Genomic DNA, 27,990 nt, shown 5'->3' on the forward strand with positions numbered 1-27,990 from the left:
GCTCTAGCCGTAACTTCCGCGACTCTATCGTTACCCGACGGCCTGCTGAGAACGGTGTGTTCCCGGGGCTCCTGCCTATGGCTTCTTAGCGCCGGGACCTGGAAGGCGGCAGGGAGGCTGGGCGCTTAGACTGCGAGGCCGTGGGCGAAGGGAGAGCGGATGGAGCCCGCGATGGAGACGGAGACCTTGGAGTCGAGGATCAGTGAGTGGCGGGGGCTCTCCCGGGAAGGGTCCTACTTTTCCAGGACTTGCCCTCCATTTCAGCCAGGAGGAATCCCCAAAGGTTTTCCATTTTGATGCAGGGGGACCAGCCATAATCCAGGTTGACCCCACTTTAACTGCCGTGGCTCAAGGTTACAGAGCTCTGGGATTTGTTGTTATGCGAGGTGTTTAGCCTTCGCTGTCAAAAAGCTTTGGGGGGGGGAGAACAAACCCCAGTTCCCAGGATTCCATAGCATTGAGCCATGGCAGTTAAAGCGTACTGCGCCATGGCAGCCGCACAAGACGCAGTGCGAAGCCAAAGGCTTTCATGGCCGGCATCCATAGGTTTTGGGGCTGTGTGGCCCTGTTCTAGAAGAGGTTCTTCCTGACGTTCTGCCGGCATCTGCGTCTGGCATCTGGGATGTCCTGTCCCTTGGGTCTGCATTGACCTCTGGGCGTCACCCCATGCGCCTGCACCCCCTGAGTGGAGTTACAGCTGTACCAAAAGCGGTTATTGCAAGGGGCGGAAACTCTGCAAGTGAACTGGCTGTAAGTGCTGCTTCCCCCTTTAAGGAGGCAAAAAACCCTCCTAGCATTTGTGAACTGATTCCTCTGGACTTTAAAGTGGGCTTATATTGAGGCTCTGCGCCTTGTGTTTCTACCAGAGTCCCATGCTGCTTTTATGATGTCTTACTCATAGGGAAATATTTCTTCCTTTTATTCCTTTTTGCCCTGATTCAGGTTTTCAGTTGATTCAGCCTAGGACAGAAGAAATGGAGTATGATGATGCACTTCCTACTTTTGTTTTTCTTGGCGTTAGTGAGCAAAGATATTGACTTGCTTTGGCATAGTTGGGGTAAAGACATTGCATGGTGTTCGCATAGTAGAGCATGGAGAGCAGGGGGTTTTCATTCTTTTATTTTTGTATTATCGTTTACATATCTTTAACACATACCTACATCTGCTACTCAGTAGTATAGAAAGGAGGGAATTAATACATCGTCTTCATATGGGATGAAGAACCAGACGGTCACTCCATTCTTTGACACTCCGTGTCCATTCTCCATCTCATTCATGTCCACAGGAAGATGTCTTATATTGAATCAGACCATTGATCCAGTTTGCTAAGTGCTAGTGATACTGGCTATCGATGACATACTTGGGTCTCAAGTGGAATTGTTTCACTCTACTTACATAACAGCTTTTAAAATTAGATGTTGAGGACTGAATCTGAGACCATCCATCATGCAAACACACATGCTCTGCTACTGAGCTATGACTCCTGGTTCTCTTTTCCTTCCCATTATGTGTCGTGGCATCCTTGCAAAAAAACCACGTTTCTTACTTCCTTTTCTGTGGGGTACAATTGGCAAAGGGCCTCTGGAGATGCAATGCCTGTTAGTCTTTAGTTCTGCATTCATGGAACATTTCCTTTTCTCTCTCTCCATTCAGACAGAGCTACAAATCCTCTGAACAAGGACCTGGAGTGGGACAGTATCAATGCTTTTTGTGACCAGCTTAATAAGGAACTTGAAGGGTTAGTATGCCTGCCTCTTTTCTTAAAGTAAAATTGTTCCTCTGTTTTCTCTGGGGATGGTGCTCAAAAAGTAGGCTAGGCCACTCCACATCTGAAAGAAGCACATGGCTGTACCAGCCTTCTTTGTTCCAGTTCATCTGATTGTTTTTTCACCTTTCATTTGTACCCTAATGTCTCAAGTAATCTTATTCAAATATGTCCTGTCCAGAACATGTTTCCTCCCATCTTGATGAGGAAGCTGCTCTTTTGTCAAGTTTAGAGATTTGTTAACCATTATAAAAATTACTCCTCATGATACCAATAGATTTGTTGGTGTGGAAAAGATTTTGGAAACAACAGAAAAGGAGAGAAGGAGAAACTGTGGCTGCATTAAATAAGTAAAAGTTCCATACTAATAACTAAGAAAACATAATTGTTCATTATACCAGATATTGTTGAATCTGTATGTTCAAAATCAGATCTAAAAGTCTAATAGTGCAGTGTGTGTGTGATGGGTTAGGTGGATACGCTGTGTAAATTTAATTCACACACAAGTAAGTTCTGGGTTTTATCTACTTGAATGAAACATTTAGGCCCAAACAGACAGGCCAAAATAAAGCTGCTTCAGGTCACTTTGAAGGTATGCTGTTTCAATGACACTTGCATCTTAAGAGGCCAGAAGCTGTGCCAGAGCTATGCTCCATTCCTTAGGACTGGAGCATGGCTTTGACGTGGCTTTTGGACTCTTAGGATGCATGTATCATTTAAAAGAATATCTCCAAAGTGACCCAAAGCAGCTTTATTTTGGCCTGTCTGTTCAGGCCCTTAATGTACTTTTAGGGTGGGCTAAAATGACCCAAAAGCCAGCATGGTGTGATGGCTTGGGTATTGAACTATGACTCCACGGACCAAAGATCCTTGCTTGGCCACAGAAACCTACTGGGTGACCTTAATCAAGTCACACTCTCTCAGCCTCAGAGGAAAACAAACACAAGCTCCCTCTGAACAATTCTTGCTAAGAAAACACCAGGATAGGGTGCCATAAGTCCAAAATGACTTAAAGCCACACAACAACAACATAATGACTAAAAGTAAGAAGGAAATGCTCTTTTCTTTTTCACTAGTGAGTCTGCCTCATCAGTGTGGCCTTTCCTAGATGACTATGGTGCTGGTCTTGATTTCTAAGAGTATAGTTGGCCCTTGCTATCAGCAGCAGGTCTGTTCCAGACCCCCCTCCCCCCTCCCACAGATACCAAAATTTGCAGATGTTTGAGTTTTATTGTCCCCAGTGGTGCTGCTGGTGCCGCATCACCATTAGGGACAACAAAACTTCAATGGTAGCTCATGCATGTGGCTGCAACACCATTAGGGACGGTCCCTGTTGTCCCCAGTGCACACAGCCTCGCCGGCACTAGAGACAATAGGACTCAGTGTTCCTAATGGCAGTGCCGCAACGTACACTACATGAGCCACCATTGGGAACAATGTGGGTTTGCCATCAGCGGTTGGTTGACTCCATGGATGGTAAGTCTGTGGATACCGAGGACTGACTTTAGTATTATGTCTGAAATTCTGTTGGCACCTTATGGTCTGCTATACAGGCGTAAGGTACTTTTTTTTAGCATAATGACAACAAGTGAGACATCTGAGAGAGAACCCTTTCCATCATTAGAGAAACTACGTTGCCAGGAGTTCAGGAGCTCCCTTTTTGTCATAGCCTCTGCAGTAATTTTATCCCTGCTGCCCTATCACTACACCTGAGCTAGTGTAGTTATGCCAGCCAATGGGATCATGTCCCACTAACTGGCATATACAAACTAGAAAGGGTGAAATTTATAGATAAGGGTGAATATTGTTATGAACCTATTGCATGACTTTTTTTCAACTTGATGTCTCTCATTTCCAGACAACCACTAATCAGAATACTCTGATTCATAATTTTGTCACAAAGAGAAATTAAATATCTTCAGTTAGATGTGGAAAAATATTTGTACAACTTTTAAGAATCTACAAGCAATTTTAGAGGGAGGAGAGAGAAAATGGAATATGTCCGGGGAAGGAGGAATCCTATTCTAACTGGTGCATGATTCTGGTCTCAGCTGTTCCTTCTTACCTATCCACAGTACTTAACTGAAATGTCAGGGCTTAGGCATATTATTAAATCATAGCCTCTGGCTTGAGAGCCCTTTCTCTGATGAGTGACTGCTGGCTGTCATGGTAATGATAGTAGTGAGGAAAAATTTTGTCTGTACAGTTGCAGGTATTCAGCATTACTACTCTTAATGCACCTCTTCCAGAGCCGAGGTCTCGGAATTAGGCTTTCACAAACTGTGGCCAGGATCTAACAATGTACTTCCAGAAGTAAAATTTGGACTTGCTTTCTTTCAACTTTGCAGCAGTGCCAAAAGCCTGGTCTAGAGTGCTTCCTAGTCCTTTTGTGCTATGATTTTTGGTGCTATGGAGGATGTAGTGGGCAGGAGAAGGATGTCTCAATGCATATTTCTATATATTATTGGATCTGGCCTGATAATTATAGCAATAGCAAGTACATTTCTATACCGCTTGTCAGTGCACTTAAGCACTCCCTAAGTGGTTTACAAAGTGTAAGCTAATTGCTCCCAACAAGCTGGTTACTCATTTTAGCAACCTCAGAAGGATGCAAGCCTGAGCCGAGCTTGAGTCCTTTTGCTTGAATTCACAACCTTATGGTTTGTGAGTGAGTGGCTGCAGTATAGGCATTTAACCACTGTGCCACCAGGGCCAACCCCCCCTGGCTCATGTCACACTTTCAAAACCATATTTAGTTATTTCTCAGCAGTAGTACCATTCCAGATAAGCAGGTAACCCAAGTTATTTCATATACAGTACTGGCATTTCCCAAGCTCTAGATGTCCACAATCACTGCTACTGGGGTTCAGCTGAACTAGAAGGAGCAGGCAGTCAATGAGTTTCTACTTCATCTTCTAGACTGGGGTAGCAAAGTGCAGCCCGTTGCCCACATGTGGCCTCCCAGAAGTCTTTTTTTCAAAGAAAGGGAGGTTGGCCCTAAAAAAACCTATTTATGTAGGGACATTTTTGTCATGGGCCATTTTAAGAGCGGCTTTTAAAAAAATGATCCCTGTACGCTTTCTTTTGGTGAAAAAAGAACTCTTCTGTAGCAAAAACATGGTAGGAATAATCCTCACCCTGGACGGTGTTTGATTTTTTTTTTCAGGGGGAAGAGGTGCAGGGTGGTACAGCCCTTCAAGGTCTTTTGGGGAATAATGTGCCCCCCTAACCTCCCACAGTTGCTACTGCTGTTCTAAATTAAGCATTGAAGTCATACAGCTCTCCAGATATTACTTGGCTGCAACTTCCAGTAGACCAACCCAGCATAGCCAGTAGTGAGGAATATTGAGAGTTGTAATCCAACAACATCTGGAAGGTTGCATGATTCTCAGTCCTGTTCTAGACCATCTCCACTACAGCTAGAGAGGATTGTCAGTCAAGTTCCATTGTGGCAGGTTTAAGGAAGTTTTGAGATCTCAGAAATTAACAATGAAATGCAAAAGGGAAGAGACGAGTCAGGGGCTATAAATGTCAGAGATAACATGAGTCCAGTTGTCCCCGTGTATAGCAGTAGTATGTTCCTACTCAGAATCATAGCAGTGGGTTCTTCAGTAACCATTCATGTGTTTTAACCATTCAGCCCACCACTTGCCACCCGGCTTTTGGCCCACAAGATCCAGTCGCCACAAGAATGGGAAGCCATTCAAGCCCTCACGGTAAGAAGAGCTCTCTCTGCTGGTTTGACTAAGGGCTATAGCTTTTATGAGAAGAGGCAAAGCTTGTGAGTGAAAATCTTAAATGTTTCAACCCTTCACTTTGAATGTAGCAAAGTGGGTTAAAATGTGTTGAAATGAGGTTAACAGCATTCTCTTGAGACTGAGAGAAATTGCTTTAGAAGGGTTGATGGCTTTCTTCAGCTAAAGAGAAAAGATGTTTCTTGCGTACTTTTATTTTTCATGCCATGCTTGGTATTTCGGAAAAGACAGCCTAGCTCCATTGTTCTTTGACACTTTTTCATGGCAGATTACCACACTATACTCTTATAGTGCTGCTATTCCACTTTTACTGCTCTGGCTGCCTCCTGTTGCAATCTGGGATTTGCACTTTAGAGAGAGGCATTTAGAATTCTCAGCCAGAGAGCTCTTAGGCCTCACTGAACTACAAACCCCAGAATGCAACAGGAGGCAGCCAGAGCAGTAAAAGTGGAATAGCAGCACTATAAGAGTATAGTGCAGTATTCTCCATGGTGATGCCTTTCCCATGTCAGAAGTGAGGGGAAAACTAACAATAATCTTTGAAAATTCATAGAAAACAGGAAAAGTCCCAGCAGACTGGAGGGCAAACATTGTCCCCATCTTCAAAAAGGGAAAAAAGAGGATCCCAACAACCACCGCCCAGTTAGCCTGCCATCACTATCAGGAAAGATTCTAGAGCTGATTATTAAACAGAGAGACTGACTATTTAGAAGGGAATGCCATAATCACGAATGGTCAACATTGGTTTCTGAGAAACAAGTCATGCCAGACTGATCTGATCTCTTTTTTTAATAAAATTACCAGCTTGGTAGATGAAGGGAATGCTGTAGATATAGCGTATCTTGATTTCATAAGGCCTTTGACAAGGTTCCCCATGGTATTATTGCAAACAAGCTAGTAATATGTGGGCTAGACAATGCAGCTGTTAAGTGGATTTGTAATTGGTTGATTGGCCTAACCCAAAGGGTGCTCAGCAATAGCTTCTCTTCATCTTGGAGATCAGTGACCAGTGGGGTGCCATAGGATTCTGCCTGGGTACAGTGCTATTCAATATCTTTATCAACGACTTGGATGAAAGAATAAAAGGCATGCTTATCAAATTTGCAGGTGACTCCAAATTAGGAAGAGTAGCTAATATCCCACAGGACAGGATCAAAATCCAAACTTTAGAAAGCTGGGCCAAAACTAGCAAAATGAATTTCAACAGGGAGAAATGTGCTTAGAAATGTGCTTATTGTGCTTAGGCAGAAAAAATGAAATGAATAGATATAGGACAGGGGGGCACATGGCTTAGCAAGACTTCATAAGTCAACAATGTGATATGGCAGCTAAAAAGGCTAATGCAGTTCTAGGCTGTATCAATAGAAGTATAGAATCTAGATCAGGGGAACTAATAGTGCCACTATATTCTGCTTTGGTCAGGCCTCACTTGGAATATTGTGTACAGTTCTGGACACCACAATTCAAAAAGGATGTTGACAAGCTGGAGCATGTCCAAAGGAGGGAGCCTTAAATGGTGAAGGGTCTGGAAACCATGCCTTCTGAGGAGAAACTGAGGCCCTATACAGACAGGCCAAAATAAAGCTGCTTCTGGTCACTTTGGAGGTATGCTGTTTAAATGACACATGCATCTTAAGAGGCCAGAAGCTTTGCCAAAGCTGTGCTCAGGTCCTTAGGACTGGAGCATGGCTTTGGTGAGGCTTCTGGACTCTTAGGACGTATGCACCATTTAAACAGCATACCTCCAAAGTGAACCAAAGCAGCTTTATTTGGCCTGTCTGTATGGGGCCTTAGGGAGCTGGGTATGTTTAGCCTGGAGTAAAGATGGTTAAGAGGTGATATGACAGCCCTGTTTAAACATTTGAAAGGATGGCACATTGAGGATGGGGCAAATTTGTTTTCTACTGCTCCAGGGAATAGGACCCGGGGGAATGGATGCAAACTACAGGAAAAGAGATTCCATCTAAACATTAGGAGGAACTTCCTGACAGAAAGAGCTGTTTGAAAATGGAACACACTCCCTTGGAGTGTGGTGGAATCTCCTTCTTTGGAGGTCTTTAAACAGGCTGGATGGCCATCTGTTGGGGGTGCTTTGATTGTGAGTTCCTGCATGGCAGGGGATTGGGCTGACTGAATGGCCCTTGTGGTCTTCTTCCATCTCTATGATTCTGTGATTCTATAAGAGAGCTAGTAAACTGCCTTTGTTTTTACAACTGTTGGTTAGTAAGGTTGTTTCTGGGTAGATATGGTCTTTTTTGCTGATAGTAACTTGATTATGGAATGCCCTTCCTGGTAAATTCACTTGGTGCCCACTTTGTCATCCTTTTAGTCACAAGCTATTTCTTTTGTGAGGCTCATGCCCCTTAGTCCAGTGCTTTCTCCACCAGATGTAAGGCTCTGCCTAAATGTCTGCTGTCTCCATATAGGAATGCTTCCACTGCCGCACTGCAATCAAAAGAATGAGGGTTTTACCTCATCCCCATGTCTGTGACTACTGTAAGGACCTCCTCCTGTCCCACTGCTTTGTCCACAAACTGTGGGGACCTACAAAAGCTCTGAGGGTTTCTGTACAGGATATTATGCAATTTCTGTCTCCACTGGACACCAGCTATCTCTGTTCACTGCTGCCACCACAAACACCATGCCTAAACCCTATCAGTGTCTGTCTATTCCTGGAGGCCAAAAGCATAGGATAAACAAAAACAATACTTCATTAACAGAAGTTGAACAAAACAAAATAGGTTAATAATTTAATACATTTAAAACAAATACTTCACTTTCACTTATATTCTTCTTTTAAAACTACTAACTTGGACTCTTAAACCCCAGTCATTAATTCCTAAACCCGATTCTCTTAATCCTAATTCTCTCTCATTCGCCTCAAACTCCACCCCAGTCTCTCAACTCCCAACTGCAAATCAGACTAACTGTCAACCACCATCCTTTCAAATCCCTTCAAATGTTCCACTGATCAACTCTCTCTCGCAACATTCCATTCTCTCCCACCAGCTTCTTACTCGATTACCTCTGTTACTCAGTACATACAAAACCAAATTATTTAATACATAAAACAACATTTTACAAAAAATCCATGATATCACATCAGCCTTTAGCTTTAAGATGTGGATTTTAAAGCTTTGTGCTGTTGTTGTCCTCTGCTATTGGCTTTCTCTTGGCTTTATTCTGAGATCTGTGGGGTTTTTTCTTCTGGTTTTTTCCCTTCTTATATGTCTTTTTTTGTATTATGTTTGGCAGTGGCTAAAACGCTAACCCTAAATAAAGTAACCAGACAAAAGCAAAGGATATTTGGAAATATATATATATTTTAAAAAGCCAAAAAACAAGCCTCTCCGCACTTGATCTTGTATCACAGGTTGAGCGGACTCTGACCACATAATCTGTGCATAACCACTTGGGAAAGAAAGGAAATATTCATTTGTCTATAGCCCTATTGACATTTGAGACTTTGGATCAGGTGTCTAATAAGGACACTCATACAGCACTCACTGCTTCTAATAAATTTGTCTCATCTATGCAGATAGTCAAGAAAGGGTGAGAGGTTTTGGAGTTTCTTGGAGTGGCTGATAGATTTTGAAGTATCTTGGAGTTTGTGCCATTTCTGATTTAATTGTAGAGTAGTGTGTTAGCGTCCATACACATAACACCTGCCGTTTCCAGCTATGTTCTTTTCTGTAGGTTAGCACAAGGAGAAGCAGCCCTGGTGGAGAAGTAGACCATAGTGGATAATCCTGTACAAAGCCCTAGTGGAATTACTTTTTATTAGTTCCAGCCTTGAGAAATGGGAAAGATAACTTGTGCAAGAAGCCATACGAGAGCCTAAAATAAGTGTGTGTGGAGTCTTATTAAAAGCAATTGTGTCAGGAGATTTACTAGTTTGCTTACAAGCCAAAAGCAAAACTAGAAATGGCTCACTATTAAGATAAACAAGTTGGAATTTACTGTGGGGCTGGGAACTTTGAGGACAAAAATGATCAGTGCTGTCATCTCCATTATTATTTATGTACTTTTCTGAAAAGGAACAGGGGAGTATCTTTCCCATTGCAAAAAGAAACATGGTTGATGTGTTCTGATATGCATGCTTTGCCAGATATTGTGACTGTGCTCTTCTAAATAGATTCCCCATCTTCTGTCACATACTGAAGCAGTGAATGGGATAATGTGGGCTTCTGTTGCTTAGACCTCTGTACTCACTCCTCTGCTCTATTACCCCTGTGCAGGTGCTGGAGTCCTGTATGAAAAATTGTGGCAAGCGCTTTCATGACGAAGTAGGCAAATTCCGCTTCCTCAACGAGCTTATCAAGGTGGTATCACCCAAGGTGTGTCCCATTGCTGACGTAGCAGGATGAAAGATGTCAGTGGTGTGACATTTACTAATGTGGTAAAACGGGAGTCATTTCTGCTATGTAGCTTCAGTGGATTGGAATACAGAGCAGGAGAAAGCAACTTGAGGATAAGTATCAGGTTTATGATGATAGAGGTGAGCAAACTCTGTGAGTTTTCCCATCACTACCACACTAGACCTTCCAGGTGAAATAGGGGGGGGAAAAGCAGGGGATGACCAAGTTGAATAGCATACCTTGCTGTAGAAGATAATTTGTCCCCTAAAGGTGTGAATCTCCCATTTTGAGGGAAAACACTTAAAAATTGTCAGCTGCTTTCTCCTTAAGGAGGTCACAGAAATGGCCATGGGGGCCAGGGGCCACATTTTTCTCATACCTGGCCTAACTTGATAGTTGTGTGAATAGGATTGTAGTACCTCCTGTCACCATACCTATGCTTGGGCTGGAGGAGTGAGTTGGATATAAATGTGGCTTTGCTTCATAATGCTGATAATGCCAGGATTGTGTGTGAATAGTTGTCATCATCCCCACCTTCCACCCACAATCAAGGATGTGAAGCATTACTCTGTTTCGTACAGAACCTACTCTCTTGGCCTGTCATTTTCTTCTTTTGAATCCATTCATGTTTGATGTGGGTGTGTGCTTATCTGTCCATCAGTACCTGGGAACCAGAACTCCAGAGAAAGTAAAATCCAAGATCCTGGAGCTGATGTATAGCTGGACATTGGGACTTCCCCATGAAGTGAAGATTACAGAGGCCTATCAAATGCTGAAAAAACAAGGTGAGAGATCCTTTCCTAACCCCTAGAATAATCATAGAATCATAGAATGATAGAGTTGGAAGATGCCGCAAGGGCCATCCAGTCCAACCCCCTGCCATGCAGGAAATCCAGATCAAAGCATCCCTGACAGATAGCCATCCAGCCTCCGTTTGAAGACCTCCAAGGAGGGAGACTCCACCACACTCCGAGGAAGTGTGTTCCACTGTCGAACAGCCCTTACTGTCAGGAAGTTCCTCCTAATGTTGAGGTGGAATCTCTTTTCCTGCAGCTTGGATCCATTGTTCCTGGTCCTGTTCTCTGGAGCAGCAGAAAACGAGCTTGCTCCTTCCTCAATATGACATCCCTTCAAATATTTAAACAGGGCTATCATATCACCTCTTAACCTTTTTTTCTCCAGGCTAAACATCCCCAGCTCCCTAAGGCGTTCCTCATAGGGCTTCATTTCTAGACCCTTCACCATTTTAGTCGCCCTCCTTTGGACACGCTCCACTTTCTCAATGTCCTTTCTGAATTGTGGCGCCCACAACTGGACACAATATTCCAGGTGGGGCCTGACCAGAGCAGAATATAGTGGCGCTATTACTTCCCTTGATCTAGACACTATACCTCTATTGATGCAGCCTAAAATCGCATTGGCCTTGTTAGCTGCTGCATCGCACTGTTGACTCATGTTCAACTTGTGGTCTACTTGGACTCCTAGATCCCTTTCGCATGTTGTCTCCTTAAGCCAGGTATCCCCCATCTTATATCTGTGCATTTCATTTTTTCGCCCTAAGTGCAGTACCTTACATTTCTCCCTGTTGAAGTTCATTTTGTTAGCTATGGCCCAGTTTTCTAGTCTATTCAGGTCATTTTGAATTTTGATCCTGTCCTGGCCTAGCCCCTGCATGTGTCTGCTGAAGCTGAAGGATGCTGTTTGCCAAGTTGGGCCAGCAGTTTAACCTTTCTTCTCATTGACTGCACCATACAAACACTGGAATACTAGCCCTTGAATTAGCTATGCAAATCTTGAAAGTGGAGGGCTGACCTCCATATTGGTACCTTTCTGTCAAAACTTGACTGGCCATTTACAGACAGATATTTTGAATTTAATTAATACTCTTTCTTATGAAACTGATACAAAACAATGTATAAAAGCATAAGAAAAATACACTCTAGAAAACCAAGATTTCTCCCTCATTCTTCTTTGTGTACAGTATGCTAATTAGCTTTTGATGGTGCCACTCCTAACACCTTACACTAGGCCAGGGATGGAGATACCAGGTTTTGTCTGACTGTAAGTCCTTCTCAGCACTGGCCAGCATTTCCAGTGGCTGTGGAATGTTGCAGTTCAACCACATCTGAAGGTACAGATGTTCCTTATGCCTTCTATAGACCTTGAACTGAAATTATCACAACTAGTTCAGGGCAGACAGAGAGGAGCACGTTCCAGGAAACTACTTTGAACAATATGTGAAAACCTGTGCTTTGTGGAGGGTGTACGCTAAGCTGTGAGTTACAAAAGGAAGCAAGATATTTAATAACTTCAGAGATTTGCACGGCAGATCATGGGGGAGGAGTGCTCTAAAGCTTGGCCTTTCCTTGCAGGGATTGTAAAATCTGACCCAAAGTTACCAGATGATGCACCCTTCCCATTGCCTCCTCCAAGGCCAAAGAATGTAATTTTTGATGATGAAGAGAAGTCCAAGGTAAGTTCTAACCAGATGGTAAAGCTTCCAGAAACTTTGCTTTATATCCAGGCTTTGCAACTTTCGGGTTCCTCAAGGCAGCTCATCAGCTGAAAGAAAAAAAGGTGGAAGGTGGAAATGTGAGTCATTTGATGTCTGTTAAGGGCAGTGAACACTAATTGCTTTCAGTAAAATTTGGACAGGGCTAAACTGTACTGGCTTGGAAATAATGGGAATGATAGCCTAACCCATCTGGAGAGCAACAGGTTAGAGAAGGGTAGGCTAAACAATGATCCTGTCCCTCATACATACTAATGGCCTGTCTAGTTTGACAATGTATTTGTGACACCAGTTAACATAAACCTCACCAATAAGTGGAAGATTCAGATATAACTATGATGTGGTTTAATCCCACTCTTACAACACTGTTGCATTATTAGTAGCCACTAATGTAGATCAAACCAGGGCCACTAGAAAAAACGTCTGCTAGTTAAGATAAATGGCTTAAGGTCTACAAGTGTCTACCTGAGTGTTAATTAAGATTAGAATATGCAGACAAAGAAACTTATTATTTTCTATTGCCATACATACAGCTATCTTACATCCCATCCTGAGAAACAGGATATAAATCCAATAAATAAATACATGCATGCATACCTACATATGCAGCGTGTCCATTGTGTTAAATTTTAGTGTGACTTTTTTAGTATCAGAGAAGTGAAGGCAAATATTAACATATTAATTAATTTCAATTAATTTTTCAACTTAACTCAATAAGTAGTAATTTGGAGAGTTGAAGTGCCATTTGCTGGTGGAGGTACTTCTGGGTGGATGAGGAGACCTCTGTCAGTCCCTTTGAATCTCCAAATGTTGGTATGTATATATTTGCTCTGTTCCCTATTTGCTCCCGATTCCTTCCCTAATGGCAACAAAGATGTCTGCAAGAATGATATTTCACTATATTCCTATCAAAGCATCTGACAGCCCTTCCAAGTTCCTGCAGCTTCTAGGATGTTGAAAGGTTGTAGCAGGCTTTTGAGTCTAGTGTAACCAGCCTATTGTTTATGGTGGTCCTTCAGGAGTTCACTTCATCTCTTGGGTTTTGATGGAGGCATGGGACTATAGAAAAGAACAATCATCTGGCAGGCCCTGATATATAGTATGTGGGTTTAATGAGCAACAAATACAGTAGTCCAGGCTTTCTCAGAAAGAATATAAGTCAAATCAAATTTGTTCCTAACTGTTTGCCATAAATACAGTGCTTCCCAGCCACGTGAAGCTGTGGTTTCCAAGAGGCTGGTAAGAATTGAGTTTTGTTGAAACTGATACCTGTTTCTGCTGCAGTTTCATGCTTGTGTCATACAGGCAAAGTCTTCCATTGCAAATCGATTCCCCTAAGCTTGACTTCCTTAGACCTATGTGTCTTTGCAGATGCTGGCTCGCCTGCTCAAAAGCTCTCACCCCGAGGATCTCCGGGCTGCCAACAAACTCATCAAAGAGATGGTACAGGAGGTGAGGTTTTGTTGCAAGAGGTATTTTCAGCATTGGCTGTCATCTGTGTTTGTGTCATGTGTATGTATGTATAGTTATGCAAAGTTGATATCTCGAAAGGATTTTAAATGGTTATGTACTTGGATTATTTTTTACCTGTTCCAAGTGGACTCTTTCCCACTGTATCTATGAGAGTGAGGAAGGTGGAGGTTCTTGACAACAAAAAATAAATATTTCTGCTAAAGTATAAGTAGATACACTAGTTTTTGTGATGTATTTGTGTGATATAACCCAATCTCACAAGCATTTAGGAAGTGATAGCTGCACATGACTAAACCCATCCAGTATTCACTTGCAAATTTTACTTTGTATTTCACAGTACACAGCAGTCCTGAAAGTCAATACTGATTGGTTTTAGTCATAGTATTCAAAGGGGGATGTGGTGGTGAGGCTCTCCAGATACCAGTCAAGAAAGCCAAGCTGTTTGTAGCATTCTAGATGTTGCAGTGTGCAGAGAGTATGAAGGAAACATAAGAGCTGTTCTCCCTCTTCCTGTTCTTTCAGGACCAAAAGCGGATGGAGAAGATTTCCAAGAGGGTAAATGCCATTGAGGAAGTCAACAACAATGTCAAGCTGCTGACAGAGATGGTGACTAACTACAGCAAGGGGGAGACAACCGAGAGCAGTGAGGACCTCATGAAAGTAAGGGAAGGGGCTGTGCTAATTGTGGGAGTTACTTGGTAATAGCAGGTCTTGCTAGAGTTTTCACATATATGAGAGTGTGTGTGCATGTATATCTTTCCCACATATATCTTTTGCTGCTTGGATTATAATTTCAACTCTTTAATGCAATGTACATTCACAGAGTAGTGTTTAAAAGCTTCTGGTGTGGATCTAAAGTTTCTGTGTTAATGAAGCCTCCTCCATAACCTTGGAATTCCATTTCTCTCCAATTCTATTCTGCCCTTTGGTGCTCAGCTGCCTAGATGTATCCTGCCTCCCCATCTCTAAATCAATGGCAGCTAAAGCCTTTCTGTTTCTCAGATATATTGTGCCCTAAGAGTAGACCAGCCACTACGTGCCAGATACCCTTGCAGACAGTGAGGCTGTTGTAGTAAAACATTTTCAAAGGATCTATTCAGTCATTTCACTGCTATTTAAAATGTAAAACTGCCTTTTGAATGGACTCTGGTACTACTGCTGCATTTACTACTTAGCTATGGAAGTTCCAATACTCGCTGTGCCTGAAACAACAAAGCATTTGCTGGGCCCTTAATATTAGCTTATTTGTTAATGTATATGTTTATACACGAGCTCAAGTGCCAAGTGGGCTCTTGCCCACAAAACCTTACTTCACAATAAATGTGTTAATTTTTGAGGAGCCACTGTAATTGACTGGCAGAACTATCCCTGTAGTCCTTAAAACTCATGCTCCCAACCCATCTCGCATGATGAAATTGCAGAAATTGCCATTTCTCTTGCAGCCCACAAGGTGGAACTAAAATAGTCTTTTGTTATCTCTTCCTATGCCTATAGATCAACCATAGTTGTCACTTAAAAGAAATACGACAAAACTGAAACTGGTGCTGCTTCTTTTAAGATTTCAGGAAGCACTACAGTACTTCAAAACAGGCCAGACAACTAGAAGCAATGCAGTACGCTTCCATACGGCCAAGTATGCAACCAGACAGATTTGAAGGTTTTGTAAAGGAACATTCAAATGCAGCCTGAAGCTTAATGGAACAGTTGATACTGGTGCTCTAATCCAGAAACACCATTCATTCCTTCATTCGTGACATTCCACAGATGGGAAGATAAAGCTAAAAGGCAGCAACAGGCCCAAATTCACATAGCCGTTATCTCATAGTGGCCCAAACAACAAGAAGTCTCCTTTTAGTACTGAAAAGGAGCCTGTCTATGTCATTATACATTTTGATTTTACTTTCTTTTCCCTATTGTTTTTTATGATGTGGACCAATCTGTTAATTCCTAATCACTTCATGTCATAAATATCATTAGGGAAAAAAAACAGCCCTATATTGAATAATATACTTCTGTGTCTAGTCATACATCAAGTTAATGAATCTCTCTAACCCAGGAGCTGTACCAGCGCTGCGAACGCATGAGGCCAATGCTTTTCCGGCTTGCCAGTGACACAGAGGACAATGATGAGGCACTAGGTAAATGCAGTCAATTTCCTTCTGTCAATGAGACCAGGCTGGTAATAGGCATCCATCTATGGTCCTGTGCAGACCAGCCATTAACACTGGGCTGGGGGCAGAGTCAGGGTGAGGCGTCCACATGAAGCATGCCCCGACTCCACCCCAGGGTGCCATGACACTGCGCACTGCTCCTCACAGCGTCATAGTGCTCCTCCGGTGCTGCATCCACATGACGCAGCCTCAAAGGAGCACCTTAAAGCCACAGCTGTTGTGCCCTTTCCTGGGCAAAAGCGGCTCCTTTTTGCACCCTGAAAAGTTCAGATTGGGTCCACAGCCCCAATTCAGCGCAGCTGAAGATGGCTGTAGGCCACTCCTTAGGGGCAGTCTGCACAACCCCTATATTTTAGTAAGCTTTTGGAACCAATCTAGAGGGGCTCCTTCACATTCTCTTTTGAGTCAATAGTGTCTGAGTTAATGTGTGGATAATTTTGACTAGGGTCTGCAGCTGTATTTCATATGACTTTAGCTTTCTTCCAGCTGCAACACACTTTAAAATTCCCGTGAACACCACCACCCCATCTTATTCTGGGGGAATAAGTCTATCAGAGGTAACTATTCATAATAGCTGTATACTGCTTGCAGAATCTAGGGCCATAAGGCTGAGGAACATCGACAAAAAGGTGGTGTGCATGTACTGTGTGGGCATCACAAAAATATGAAATCCACTGTAGTACTGAATACTAAATAAAGTAGATTTTGGTCTGACCCAGCATGCTTGCTCTGTTCTTATACTCAGTGTATCTACCACTCTTTTCAGAGCAAGTTACTTGGATGGGTAAAGCAGGATTTCTGCTAGAGTTTTCTTTGCAGCTTCACCACTCTTACACTGCCCTAGGTCTTTGACACTGGATAGCCCTTAACAAAAGATTCTGAGTTTCATCACAACATGAATAATTTCATTTGAAACATTTTCTGTTAATACTTTGATCTGTATGATACATTCTTGGAACAAAACAATAATAATATCAGAGCTCACCTTTGTTCATATTGGACATTTGGATATTCCCTGAAGCCTTGTTCTTTTTTTTTTTTCCCCTCTTGTAGCAGAAATTTTGCAAGCCAACGACAACTTAACACAAGTGATCAACCTGTACAAGCAGGTTGTGAAAGGCGAGGAAATAAATGGTGAAACTCTGGCTGGTCCACTCCGAGGTAAGGAAACTAAGGAATGGGGTTAGTTTCCCTAAGGAGAACATGCATTTATCCTTTTCCAAGTACAGTCAGCCCTCCATATTCACGAGGGTTAAGGGCAGAAGATCCCTGCGAATGTGGAAAAACCATGAATAACACACACCCTGACCAGAAGCCAGTTAAAGGCATGGGAGGGAGAAAGAGAAACAGGTGCACGCCTGCTCCGCTCCTTCCCCCATCATCCCGTGCCTTTAACCAGCTGCCCAGAGCCAGTTAAGTGGACAGGAGAGAGGGAAAAGTAACACAGTTGTTCCTCCTCTTCCTCCGCAGCTCAGGAAGGTGAGGAAAGCAGAAAAGCAGGCACACTCTGTTCTGGCAGTTATTTCCCTCCTGGCCTTTTTCCCCTGGTGGAGGGGGAGCCTGAAAGGGGAGGAGGACGAGGAGAGCCCACCTGCACAGGCTTAACATTCTCAAATAATCATAACCATGTATGTGGAGGGCCAACTGTAGATACCTGAGTGTGACATAGTACAGGATATTAATTGGTTGGGTATTCAGACTTAAAATTAAAAGAACTTAGGCCATGGTTGCTCTCTTATATTTCTGTGCAGTCATAAAACCTTAGGTTGAATTAGGCAAGCACTAATAAGGGACATGGGATTGTGGAACAAGTTACTGACTAACATAATGTACTGGTTGCAGTGGTCACGATTTCCTGCCCCTCAGTTTATCTTGTGGGCTGTGTTTCTTCCCAATAGGCAGCACATCAGCACTTCTGGATCTTTCAGGGCTGGAGATGGCAACCCCGAGTCCTTCCTATCCATCCATACCAACCTTCTCGGGTGGTGGCTCAGCAGCTTCTGTACCAGAGCCAAGCAGCTCTGTCTCTCTGCTAGATGATGAACTCATGTCTCTAGGTGAGTCCCAGAGATTCTATGAGGTTCCTGCAAAATGAAAGATGACTGATAAAAAAGCATTGTGTGGAGTGAAGCAAGTCAAGTGAAAATATGTTTATTGTGTTAATTAGAAAATCTGGCTAGTTTCTCAGTGTCTGGCTTTGTGTAAGAAAATAAATCCCTATCATCTCAGAAACATGTCTGGCTGGAGTATGTGGTTTACTCAAGTAGATGACTGGCCTTTCTGCATATCCCATTCCCTGCTCTGAACTCAGCCTCAGTACTGGCTGACAGCCTTGTGCTCCAAGTTTCTGAGCTGCATTGACTAGCTGTTTCCTTTTTAAGATCACCCCTCTTAATGTAACCATGTAAATGACAAAAGAATTCACCTGTATTTAAGACACTAAAAGTGTGCATAAAATATTAAATTAAATTAAATTATAAAATAATAAAACAGCACTAGCTACCAAGCCATAAACCTAAGTATACTGATCTCCCAGTCATCTCAAGATAGTTGAATTCAACCATGCTTTGTTTGGGAGATGTAGGAATTTTTTTTAAGTAGGGAAAAATGTACTGTGTATATTGGTAATGCGGAGATTTAAGCCAGAAATCTTTTGGTTATTTACACTGGTGTAACAAGGGGTTACACTGATGTAAATACTTTTAAAGACATTGTACAGAGTTATTCAGTATCTCTCAGCACATTGGCTTTCCTCCACGAGTGTAATGACAGCCAGAAGGCACCCAGGTACAACTTACTCGCACAGTCCAGCTTGCATTGTACAGCCAGGGAAGGGAATGGCCTTTGCCCTCCAGAACCTCTAGGGAGTATGTCCAGGAGGACAAAGGCTCCTCTCTTCCGTAGATGCACAAGGGAAGATAGAAAGTTCCCAGGTGCAGCTCTGCTCACCCTCCATAACTTATTAGCTTCAGGGATGTGCCCAGGACTCACCTGGATTACTCTACATAGCTGTGGCACTACAATAGAATCACTGCTTCAGTCTGCAATTATGAAGCTGTTCAGGAATACTAACTCAGATTTCTCTGTTACCAGTTCACAGAGATACTTTTCTTACAGTTGGAGGATAATTTCTGTATCTGAGAAAGTGATACTTAAATGTGCCCCTGCTGTGCTAAGAACTATTATTTAAAGTAGTAGTTTGCAAACTAAGGCCTGTTACAGACTGCCAAAATAAAGCTGCTTCGGGTCTCTTTGGAGGTATGCTGTTTAAATGATGCATGCATCCTAAGTATCCAGAAGCTGCACCAAAGCCACACTCCAGTGCTTAGGAATGGAGTGTGGCTTTGGTGTGACCTCCAGACTCTTAGGACCCATGCATCATTTAAATAGCATACCTCCAAAGAGACCCGAAGCAGCTTTATTTTGGCAGTCTGTAACAGGCCTAAGTAGATTCTATTCTCCAATTAAAGTGTGCTTCTGAATGTTAACTGTTTCATTGCTTTAAAAGTCAAACTGTTTGGACCTTAGCTGAATGGAAAGATGTTCCCTTAAGATGTTGAGATATTGAGTAGAAACCTGTCTTAACAGATATTTGTTAGTAAAGTGCTGAAACATAGTCTGTGTATACACACAGTGTATTTGAACGTTGGACTAGACTCTGGAGATGAGGGTTCAAATCCCTGCTTAGCCATGAAACCCACTGGGTGACCCTGGGCAAGTCACACACTCTCAGCCTCAGAGGATAACAATGGCAAACTCCCTCTGAAGAAACTTGCCAAGAAAATACCATAATAGGTACTCCCTAAGGTTTGCCATAAGTCGGAAACGACTTGAAGACACAGAACAACAACAGTAGAGTAAAACAACCTTTGGACCTCCAGCTAAAGACACATATAAAAGACTATTTAGTGTAGATAAACATACTTATGTTTATAAATATATAAACTGCCACAAATATATAAATATCCCACTGCCATTCCCTTCTCCTTTTGTGTCATGTCTTTTTTAGATTGTAAGGCTGAGGGCAACGAAATGTCTAACTATCTGTAAGCCACTCTGAGAGACTTTCTGGCTGTAGAGCAGGGTATAAAAACAGTAAATAAATAAATATGGGTTAGTTTCTTGTAGATATCTTTGAAGTATTCAAATTAGTATAATTGATTTTCCCCCTCATGCTTTTAGTATAGCATATATTTTTGTGGGAACAGACACTTGCACCCTACTCTGTATCTGACTTTAAAATTAGGATATTCTAGTTCCTCGGCTCTGGAATGTATGCATGTGAAGGCTATAGGCTTATTCCCCTTTTGTGGGTCTGAATTCCTCAGCAGAATATATAGAAACAGATCTTGATATAAACCTGGTGAGGGAATGTTGGGGGGGGGGTGTTTCTCTTGTTCATTTTTTATGATCTTTAGAACCTTGTAGATTTGCAAGTTGTAACATCTCCTTTATCTCTGGTGCAGTCAATGGCTGTGGATACCCCATACCTTTGTGGTTGATTGCTGCCCTTCAAGTCATTTCTGACTCATGGTGACCCTAAGATGAATCTATCACAGGGTTTTCTTGGCAAGATTTGTTCAGAGGGGTTTGACTTTGCCTTCCTCAGGCTAAGAGGGTGTGGCTTGCCCAAGGTCACCCAGTGGGTTCTCATGGCTGATTCGAACCCTGATCTCCTAGACTCCAAGTCCAACACTCAAGCCACACTGGCCCACACCTAGAATAATGGAATATCCTTTGTCATGTCTGCTCTTTCCATCCTCTCTAGGGCTTAATGACCCAGCAACTCCTTCAGCCCAGGGTACAGATAACAGCAGCTGGAACAGTTTTCAGGTAAGGGGCTTAGTCATGGAGAAGCTGGGTGAATACATTACACTGAGTAAACCTACACACTTTTTGGACTGTGACAGAAATGTTGAAACTGAGGCTGTGCATTTTCCAGCTTTGTTTGCGATAGTATTTTGTAATACCAAGAATTTCAGAAAGATCATTACTTGAAGAACCTCAGGCAAAACATACTCATTTTCTGTATTTATAGTTTCCACACACAAGTAGCTTCTGTGAAGGATATCTTGTACTCTGAGGTGCTTCTCAGCATCTGCATGAGTTCCAAGCTATTGAAAGAAGGGGAAGACTGATGCTCATGTCAAATTGGAGTAGGCATGGAGAAAGTGTTGTCTTCCAGATCATGGTGACTCCACTTCTCATTGACCCTTGAGGGTTTGATGGGAGTAATTTATCAATATCTGGAGAATCACAGATTCTCCTACCCCTGGATAAGAGAAAGCTTCATTGCAGGTGAAGCCTCGTAATTTCAGCCAGTGACTAGAAGAAAGAAAGACCCTACTCTCGTGGTGTGGAAAACAAATCTTTCTTTTTCCATAAAAATATCTGTGTGAGAAAGTTAAGTCTCTTCTGATTGATGCTGTCCATCTTTCTCAAAGACTTAGACAGAAATGGAGCTTTACTGTGAAGAGTAAGAAATGGAAAGCCCCCATTATTTTGGAATGCATATTGATTTTTTGACTGATATGATGTCAGTATAGCCATGTTTTGGGCCCATGCTTTAGTGCTAAACCCTGCTGTTTAGGAGATGTGTTAAAATCCATCTCACCCCTTAGGTTGTGCAGAACAATAGCCCTCATATAAGTCTGTTTGTTAATGTCGAATTCTGTGTTATGATTGGCAGACTGGAGTGATTTGCAGGATGGGTGGGTGTTTAAGAAAAATTGGCATGAATTTTCCTGCATTCTTTGGGTGGTAATATCTCCCTGATAGATAGGGGAAGATTGCCTGATTTGGCTTGGTTTGGTATGGCTTTGGCTGGCTAGCTGGTTTAGTAGCTCTTTTTATCATTCTTTTTTTCTTTCGTTATTTGTTGCAGTCATCTGACAGCCCTGAACTTAGTGTCCCTTCAGTGCCAGCAGCCTCAGTGGGGAAAGCTGATGCTGGACTGCCTGCACCAGCATCTTCTGTAGTTTCAAGTGGCATGGATGACCTGGATCTTCTGGGGAAAACTCTGTTGCAACAGTCTCTGCCCCCAGAATCTCTGCAAGTCAGATGGTAGGAGGGAACGTGGGGAAGGACAGGGAATGAATCCAAGGAGGGTGTAGCTCCTGGATATGGTGGGGCTGAGTCTTCTTGCTCCCTTCTTTTGACACCACATGTCTCTTGTCTGTCTTGCAGGGAGAAGCAGCCTCCACCCCGGTTAACACTGCGTGATCTCCAAAACAAGAGCACTCCTAGCCCCCCCAACAAGAACACTTCCAGCCCTTCTGTGAGCACCAACAGCACCACACCTCTCTTCTCAAGCTTGTCTCCAAACCCTCCTACCACTCTGCCCTTGGAGCAGCCAGCACCCATTGTTGTCCCTCGAGGGCTGCCAACACCTTCTGGAGCCACCATTCTCACAACGGGTATCCCTGCTTCCACATCCCCACTGGAATTCTCACTTACGAATGTCACTGTGCCTCTGGAATCTATCAAACCAAGTGAGTTTGGGCAAAGGCTTGTTTATTTGTTCCTTTTGTATCTTTTCCAATGAGATAAAGGATCATACACAGCAGTCTTCCCACTCCCACTTTATTTTCACATCTACTCTGTGAGTTAGATAAGGGTGAGAGAGAGTGACTAGCCCAATATGACTCAAGAAGTTTCATGGATCAGCCAGGAGTACAACATGGATCTTCCAAATCCCAGTCCAAAATTTTGACTACTGTATCAGTATTTCACTTCTTGGCTGGATGACAATGATGATGTTACCTTGAAACATTTGATTTGGCTCAGCTGCCCAAGTCAATTTGAGGCAGAGTAGAGAAACAGCATAAATGTGTATGTCCCTCCCAGCCCTCTGAGCTTACTGGTTCTGAACTGAAGTGCCACTTGAAGGTTTTTAAGCTGGTGCTTCTACCATTTGTTCTTGTTATACAAAGAAGGTAAAGCGAATATGAAGCCAAACAATTCTGTGCCTTCCTCTGCCCCAGCTGCAAAAACAATCAGGACAGTGGAAATCTCTTGTTTTATTTCTGATCGCTGATAACATGTGATACCATTTGCCTTGCTCCACTCTTCTTCCCAGTTAGGAAACTAACATGGCATGGAGAATCCCCATCAACGTAGTCTTTCTCCTTCCTAGCTCTATAAGCACTGTCTATCTGATTTATGAAAGGAATTGATCTTGGACAGGAATGCGGCAGCCTTAGTGGATTGATAGTTCTCCCTCACACCTCTATTTATGCTATGGGCCAGTACTGAAGAACCCATACCAGGGGAGGTTTGCCACGTGTCCCATCACAATCGATAATAACAGCTAAGAGAGCTTTCTCTAGTACCATCCGTGTCCAAATTCAAATAGCAAAAATATATATAAAATATAGATAAAGAAGAGTAGCAGTTTTATAGCTGCCTTACCTAGATTGTGTTCCCTTTCCTTGCAAAGAGGTCAGAATCCAAGTGTCTCTCATTTTGCATCAAGGTTAAGCTGGGAGATTAATTGCTTTCCACTGTTTCAATCACACATTTTTATATCTTCTTAAAAATTATTACTGCCAGCCTTGAGCATCTCAGATGGAGTAGTTTACTGGTTTTAGATGGCATTAAATGTGTGGATGATCTTCTAAGGAATTTTTGAACTTGCTTGTGGTCTAACGTGGGATGGATAGAATAAACCACTATGCTGGCTTTAAACAGTGAATGATTAGCTGCCTCGGTGGAATGAACCAATCCTTTCTCTCTCCTGTTTTATGTTCTTACTGGTATTCACTCCAGGTAACATCCTTCCTGTGACTGTGTATGACCATCATGGCTTCCGTGTCCTCTTTCACTTTGCCAAGGACTCTCTGCCTGATCGGCCTGATGTCCTGGTGGTAGTGATCTCCATGATCAGTACAGCCCCCTTGCCCATCAAGAACATCATCTTTCAGTCTGCTGTACCCAAGGTAATATCTTCATGCATATTGGGACAAACGAGAATAACCGTTTCTCTCCCTCCCCTCCACAGAGACAATTGGCTCCCATTGATTATCAGTGTTTTTCCCACTCATTAAGTACTTTCTCACAAAATAACTCTGGTATTTAGCTGATTTGAGAAAATAGCAACCCAGCTGCCAGTCTCAGAAGAGACTCATCACTGCTCCTGCTCTCTTCTTTGAGTTCTCATGGCTTCATGGACAGCCTGAGCCATAATTTCATGGAAGAGAAGATGGTTTGCATACAGAAGGTGCCAGGTCAATTTTCTAGTATTTCCACTTAAAAGGAGAAGACCTCTGCCTGAGATCCTGGAAATTCACTGCCAGTCAGAGTATGTCCAGTTAGAACAATCTCAGACAAAAAGGTGATGGTGGAGAGGAGACGTCTGTTAGAGAACTTGGAGAACCATTGAAGTTGGAGTGAATAGCATGGGGATAAGTTCACCAGTGGTCTGACTCACCTTTATGTATTGATCCAATAGTCACTTGTACAGTATGTGTGTGTGTCCCTTCAAGTCACATGTGGACTTAGGGCAACCCCATGAATGTCATAGGGTTTGCTTGCACAAGAAATACACAAAGATGGTTTGATGAGCTTCTTCCTCTGAAATATAACCTACAGCTCCTGGTATTTGTTGGAAGTCTCCCATCCAAGTATTAATCAGAACTGACCCTGCTTAGTATGGGATATGATTCCTTTAGAATATTTGCTGAGCTCTAAATAGACATTTGTTACATTTCAACATTTGTGCTGTGAAAGCCAGCTGTTTCATAGCACACTCACTAAACTCATTCTGATTAACTTGTCAAAGATCAGGGAAGGTATTGTTTGGCTTCACATTTCCTACAGTCCACGTTTTGAGGGAGAGAAAATAAAAATACCTATAAGAGGTTGCATAAGATGCAGTGTTCTTAGAATAATGAACTAAAACATTCCCAACCAGATTATGTTAATCAAAATCCTGACTTCAGGCAGTGCTGTTTCAAAGCAGCATTGAACATGATTTCAGCAATTCAGAGTTACTGGTTTGTCAGATTCAGAAGGGGAAAAGAGCCTGGAAGGTTTTCTAACCAGGTGATTTCACTGGCTGCTTGGAGATAGTATCAGGAGATTATCAGTCTGTGAACTTAACAGTCAACTCCCTGAATCATTCTAATGTGTTGTAATTTCTGCAGGTGATGAAGGTGAAGCTGCAGCCTCCCTCTGGGACAGAGCTCCCAGCATTCAATCCAATTGTGCCCCCCACAGCGATCACTCAAGTCCTCCTGCTTGCTAATCCTCAGAAGGTAACAGCACCTTTCTAGAGGGCAGGGTGAGCTGTTTCCTCCTCTATTTTTGTGTCTCGTATTACTGCCCCACAAGCCGGTGGAGTCACATTCCTTGGAATGGGAATGCAGAACCTTTGACTCTCCAGATATTTTAGACTACATTTCCCACACGCTTTTAACATTCACCATGCTGGTCGTGGGTTCTGGAAGTTAATGTCTGATACATTTAGAACAGGAAGAATCATACACACATGGTCCCCTGGCTGTTTTTATGGTCTCTGGAGATCCCATCATCCCTTAGTATATTTTGCTTAAACAACAAAATCATGCCTCTAGGAGATGTGATTTTCCACTAAATGAAGATGTGAGACAACTTTCCCCCACACAAGCGTACGCCTCTTATTTTAGCACAAAAAACTTACGAGGATTTTAAAACCTAGAAATGACCTTCTAGCTACTTTTAGTTTCATTGGGTGCAGCCCACAACAGGCATTGATGGGTGGCAATGGTCCCTGGATCCTCCAGAATTACCCACCAGAGGTTCTTTATTTCTGCTTTAGAAGGAAGTCTCAACCACTACCACAGATTCTTCTGTTTTTTTAACTTGTTTTGTATCTTTCCTCTGACCAGGAAAAAGTGAGGCTACGATACAAGCTGACCTTCACCATGGCAGATCAAACCTACAATGAAATGGGAGATGTTGAGCAGTTTCCCCCTCCAGAATCATGGGGAAACCTATAGTGCTGCAGCTGGCATGCGATGTCAGACTTATAAGGATTCTGGCTTCCCAGGGCTGGCTAGTACTTCGGACTCTGCTCTCAGACTGGAATGATGACAGTCAGCAATATACTGATTGTGGAGGATAGCAGGCAGAGGGGAGAGAAAGGAGATGCCTGTCTTGGGGGCTGATGGGGCAAGAATGATTGAGTTGTTCTCTATTCTTCTAACTTGGTTTCTGGGGGCCCTGCCCTTATCTTGATCTTCCAGCTATATTTTCCCTTCCATGGAGTTGATCAGTTGAAGCTGGCTTTGAGAAACCCAGCTCCAGGGCCCCATTCTTCCACCTCCTGAGGAAGTTATATGGGGTCTTACATCTTCAGCTCTTTCACACTTGAGGACAGCAGGTTGATAGTAGAGTGAGGTCCCTTGCTCTTTTTCTGTTTCTTTCAAAACAAGCCTTGATGGCATGAGGCAAAAAATACTTTGCAACAGGAGGCCTGGTTGGCCCATTCAGGTTCCATACACAAAACTGCCTTGGGGCTACCAGAAGTTGGGCCTTTATTCCCCCAGGGGTGCATAATGGGTGTGGACTCATGCTCATTGTACTTACTGAGCCACTGTATGTGATTGAGCTTATGAGAAGGGCGAGAAGGGATGGTGGGTAGTGTGCCTAGTCTAATATGCCTTACCTGCAAAGAGTTTGTGTAGCATCTATATTGTACAATTGTAAGAAGGCTGGTTGTTTGGAAACGGTTCAGTTCCACACTTTCCTCTGCTTGGGAAAATACTGATGATACAAAGAGGCTGTGTTCAGGGAAATGAATTCTACTTGTGCTGTGGATTCCAGGATTCCTGTGTGGCCCGCCAGAAAGCAACACTGGGAGAAAAGGGAGTTGCCAGAACCATATCCACTACCCCCACAGATTATGGCTGCCCCCTTCTGTTCCCCACAAACACATGCTCCCAAGATGTTGGGCCATCTGTATAACTGGCATCCTCCCATCATGAGCAAAGTATTCATGGAAATGCCCTGGAATGAGACTTGGGAGTACACATGAGTGTATTTTTGTGGGTAAAATGCAAGAGGGATTGTAGTAGAGAATGTTCTGCACTCACATCTAACAGTGGTAGGCCATTTTTGGTAGGAAGGCCTTTCTGAAGTGGGATTCTGCTGTGACTGGATACCTTTACATTCTAGTCATCTTTGCCCTCTTTTTTCTCTTTCAATTTGGTTTAGTTTGGTTCTTGAAACAGACTGTACATATATATATTTTGGTGCACATTCTGCACATGGAAAATGACTTTAAAATAGACTGTGTGAAATCTGCTGTATTAATGGGAAATAAAAACTATTCTTCCCAAAAATGCATCTTAATTTTTGGAGCCAATTGAAGTCACAGCATGAGGAAACTAATGCTGAATTGTACTTTTGTGCCCCATGTCTTTGACTTATAAGCCTCTGTTTGTCTTCCACTTTCAAGGTTCTCTTGCAACTTGGATGGTTCAGTGATCTTAGTCTGGAGCCAGGAAGGCTTGGTAGCATGGTTCAAATGCCGTATCTTGGTCACAATACTATATATAATCTGTGCTTTAAAAAAAACCTATGCTGAAATAAGCTGAATTTTATGATATACAGATATAATGCAAATGTGCTCTGTATTTTTCCCCCCTAATATGTACTGTCTCTTATTGATTGTGGACAGAACAATGAAATTTTGACCCTGTGCTTCAGTAGCATTAGCTGCACAGTCCTAAGTATGCTATTTTAAGGGAAGGGGTGGGAGAGTGTTGACCTTCCAGATGTCTGGGATTAGAAATTGCCATTGACTAAACAGTGTGGGGCTGTTAGGAGTTGTAGGCCAAAATGTCTGGAGGGTAAAACATGTCCTAGTCTTGTTTAAACTGGAGCAGGGGCAAGATTTTCAAGATGCTGAAATCTACACCTGCCCATTTGAATAGTCTGCTTGTGGACTATAACCAGCTCTGACCATAGTTGCATG

At 42.8% G+C, this 27,990-nt stretch overlaps 1 protein-coding gene across 1 annotated transcript; it reads left to right on the forward strand.

Moving 5' to 3' along the window:
- Nucleotides 1–27,355, forward strand: GGA1 (golgi associated, gamma adaptin ear containing, ARF binding protein 1). Its single transcript, XM_042469321.1, has 17 exons — nt 1–202; nt 1,654–1,738; nt 5,406–5,481; nt 9,759–9,857; nt 10,540–10,663; nt 12,251–12,351; nt 13,762–13,842; nt 14,386–14,523; nt 15,920–16,001; nt 17,088–17,195; nt 17,933–18,091; nt 20,803–20,867; nt 21,919–22,097; nt 22,221–22,525; nt 23,802–23,971; nt 25,178–25,288; nt 25,901–27,355. The coding sequence occupies exons 1-17, from the start codon at nt 160–162 to the stop codon at nt 26,009–26,011; spliced, it is 2,037 nt and encodes a 678-aa protein (XP_042325255.1). The 5' UTR covers nt 1–159; the 3' UTR covers nt 26,012–27,355.
- Nucleotides 27,356–27,990: the final 635 nt, after the last annotated feature.

This window comes from Sceloporus undulatus, chromosome 5, assembly GCF_019175285.1.
Source record: "Sceloporus undulatus isolate JIND9_A2432 ecotype Alabama chromosome 5, SceUnd_v1.1, whole genome shotgun sequence".
NCBI lineage: Eukaryota > Metazoa > Chordata > Lepidosauria > Squamata > Phrynosomatidae > Sceloporus > Sceloporus undulatus.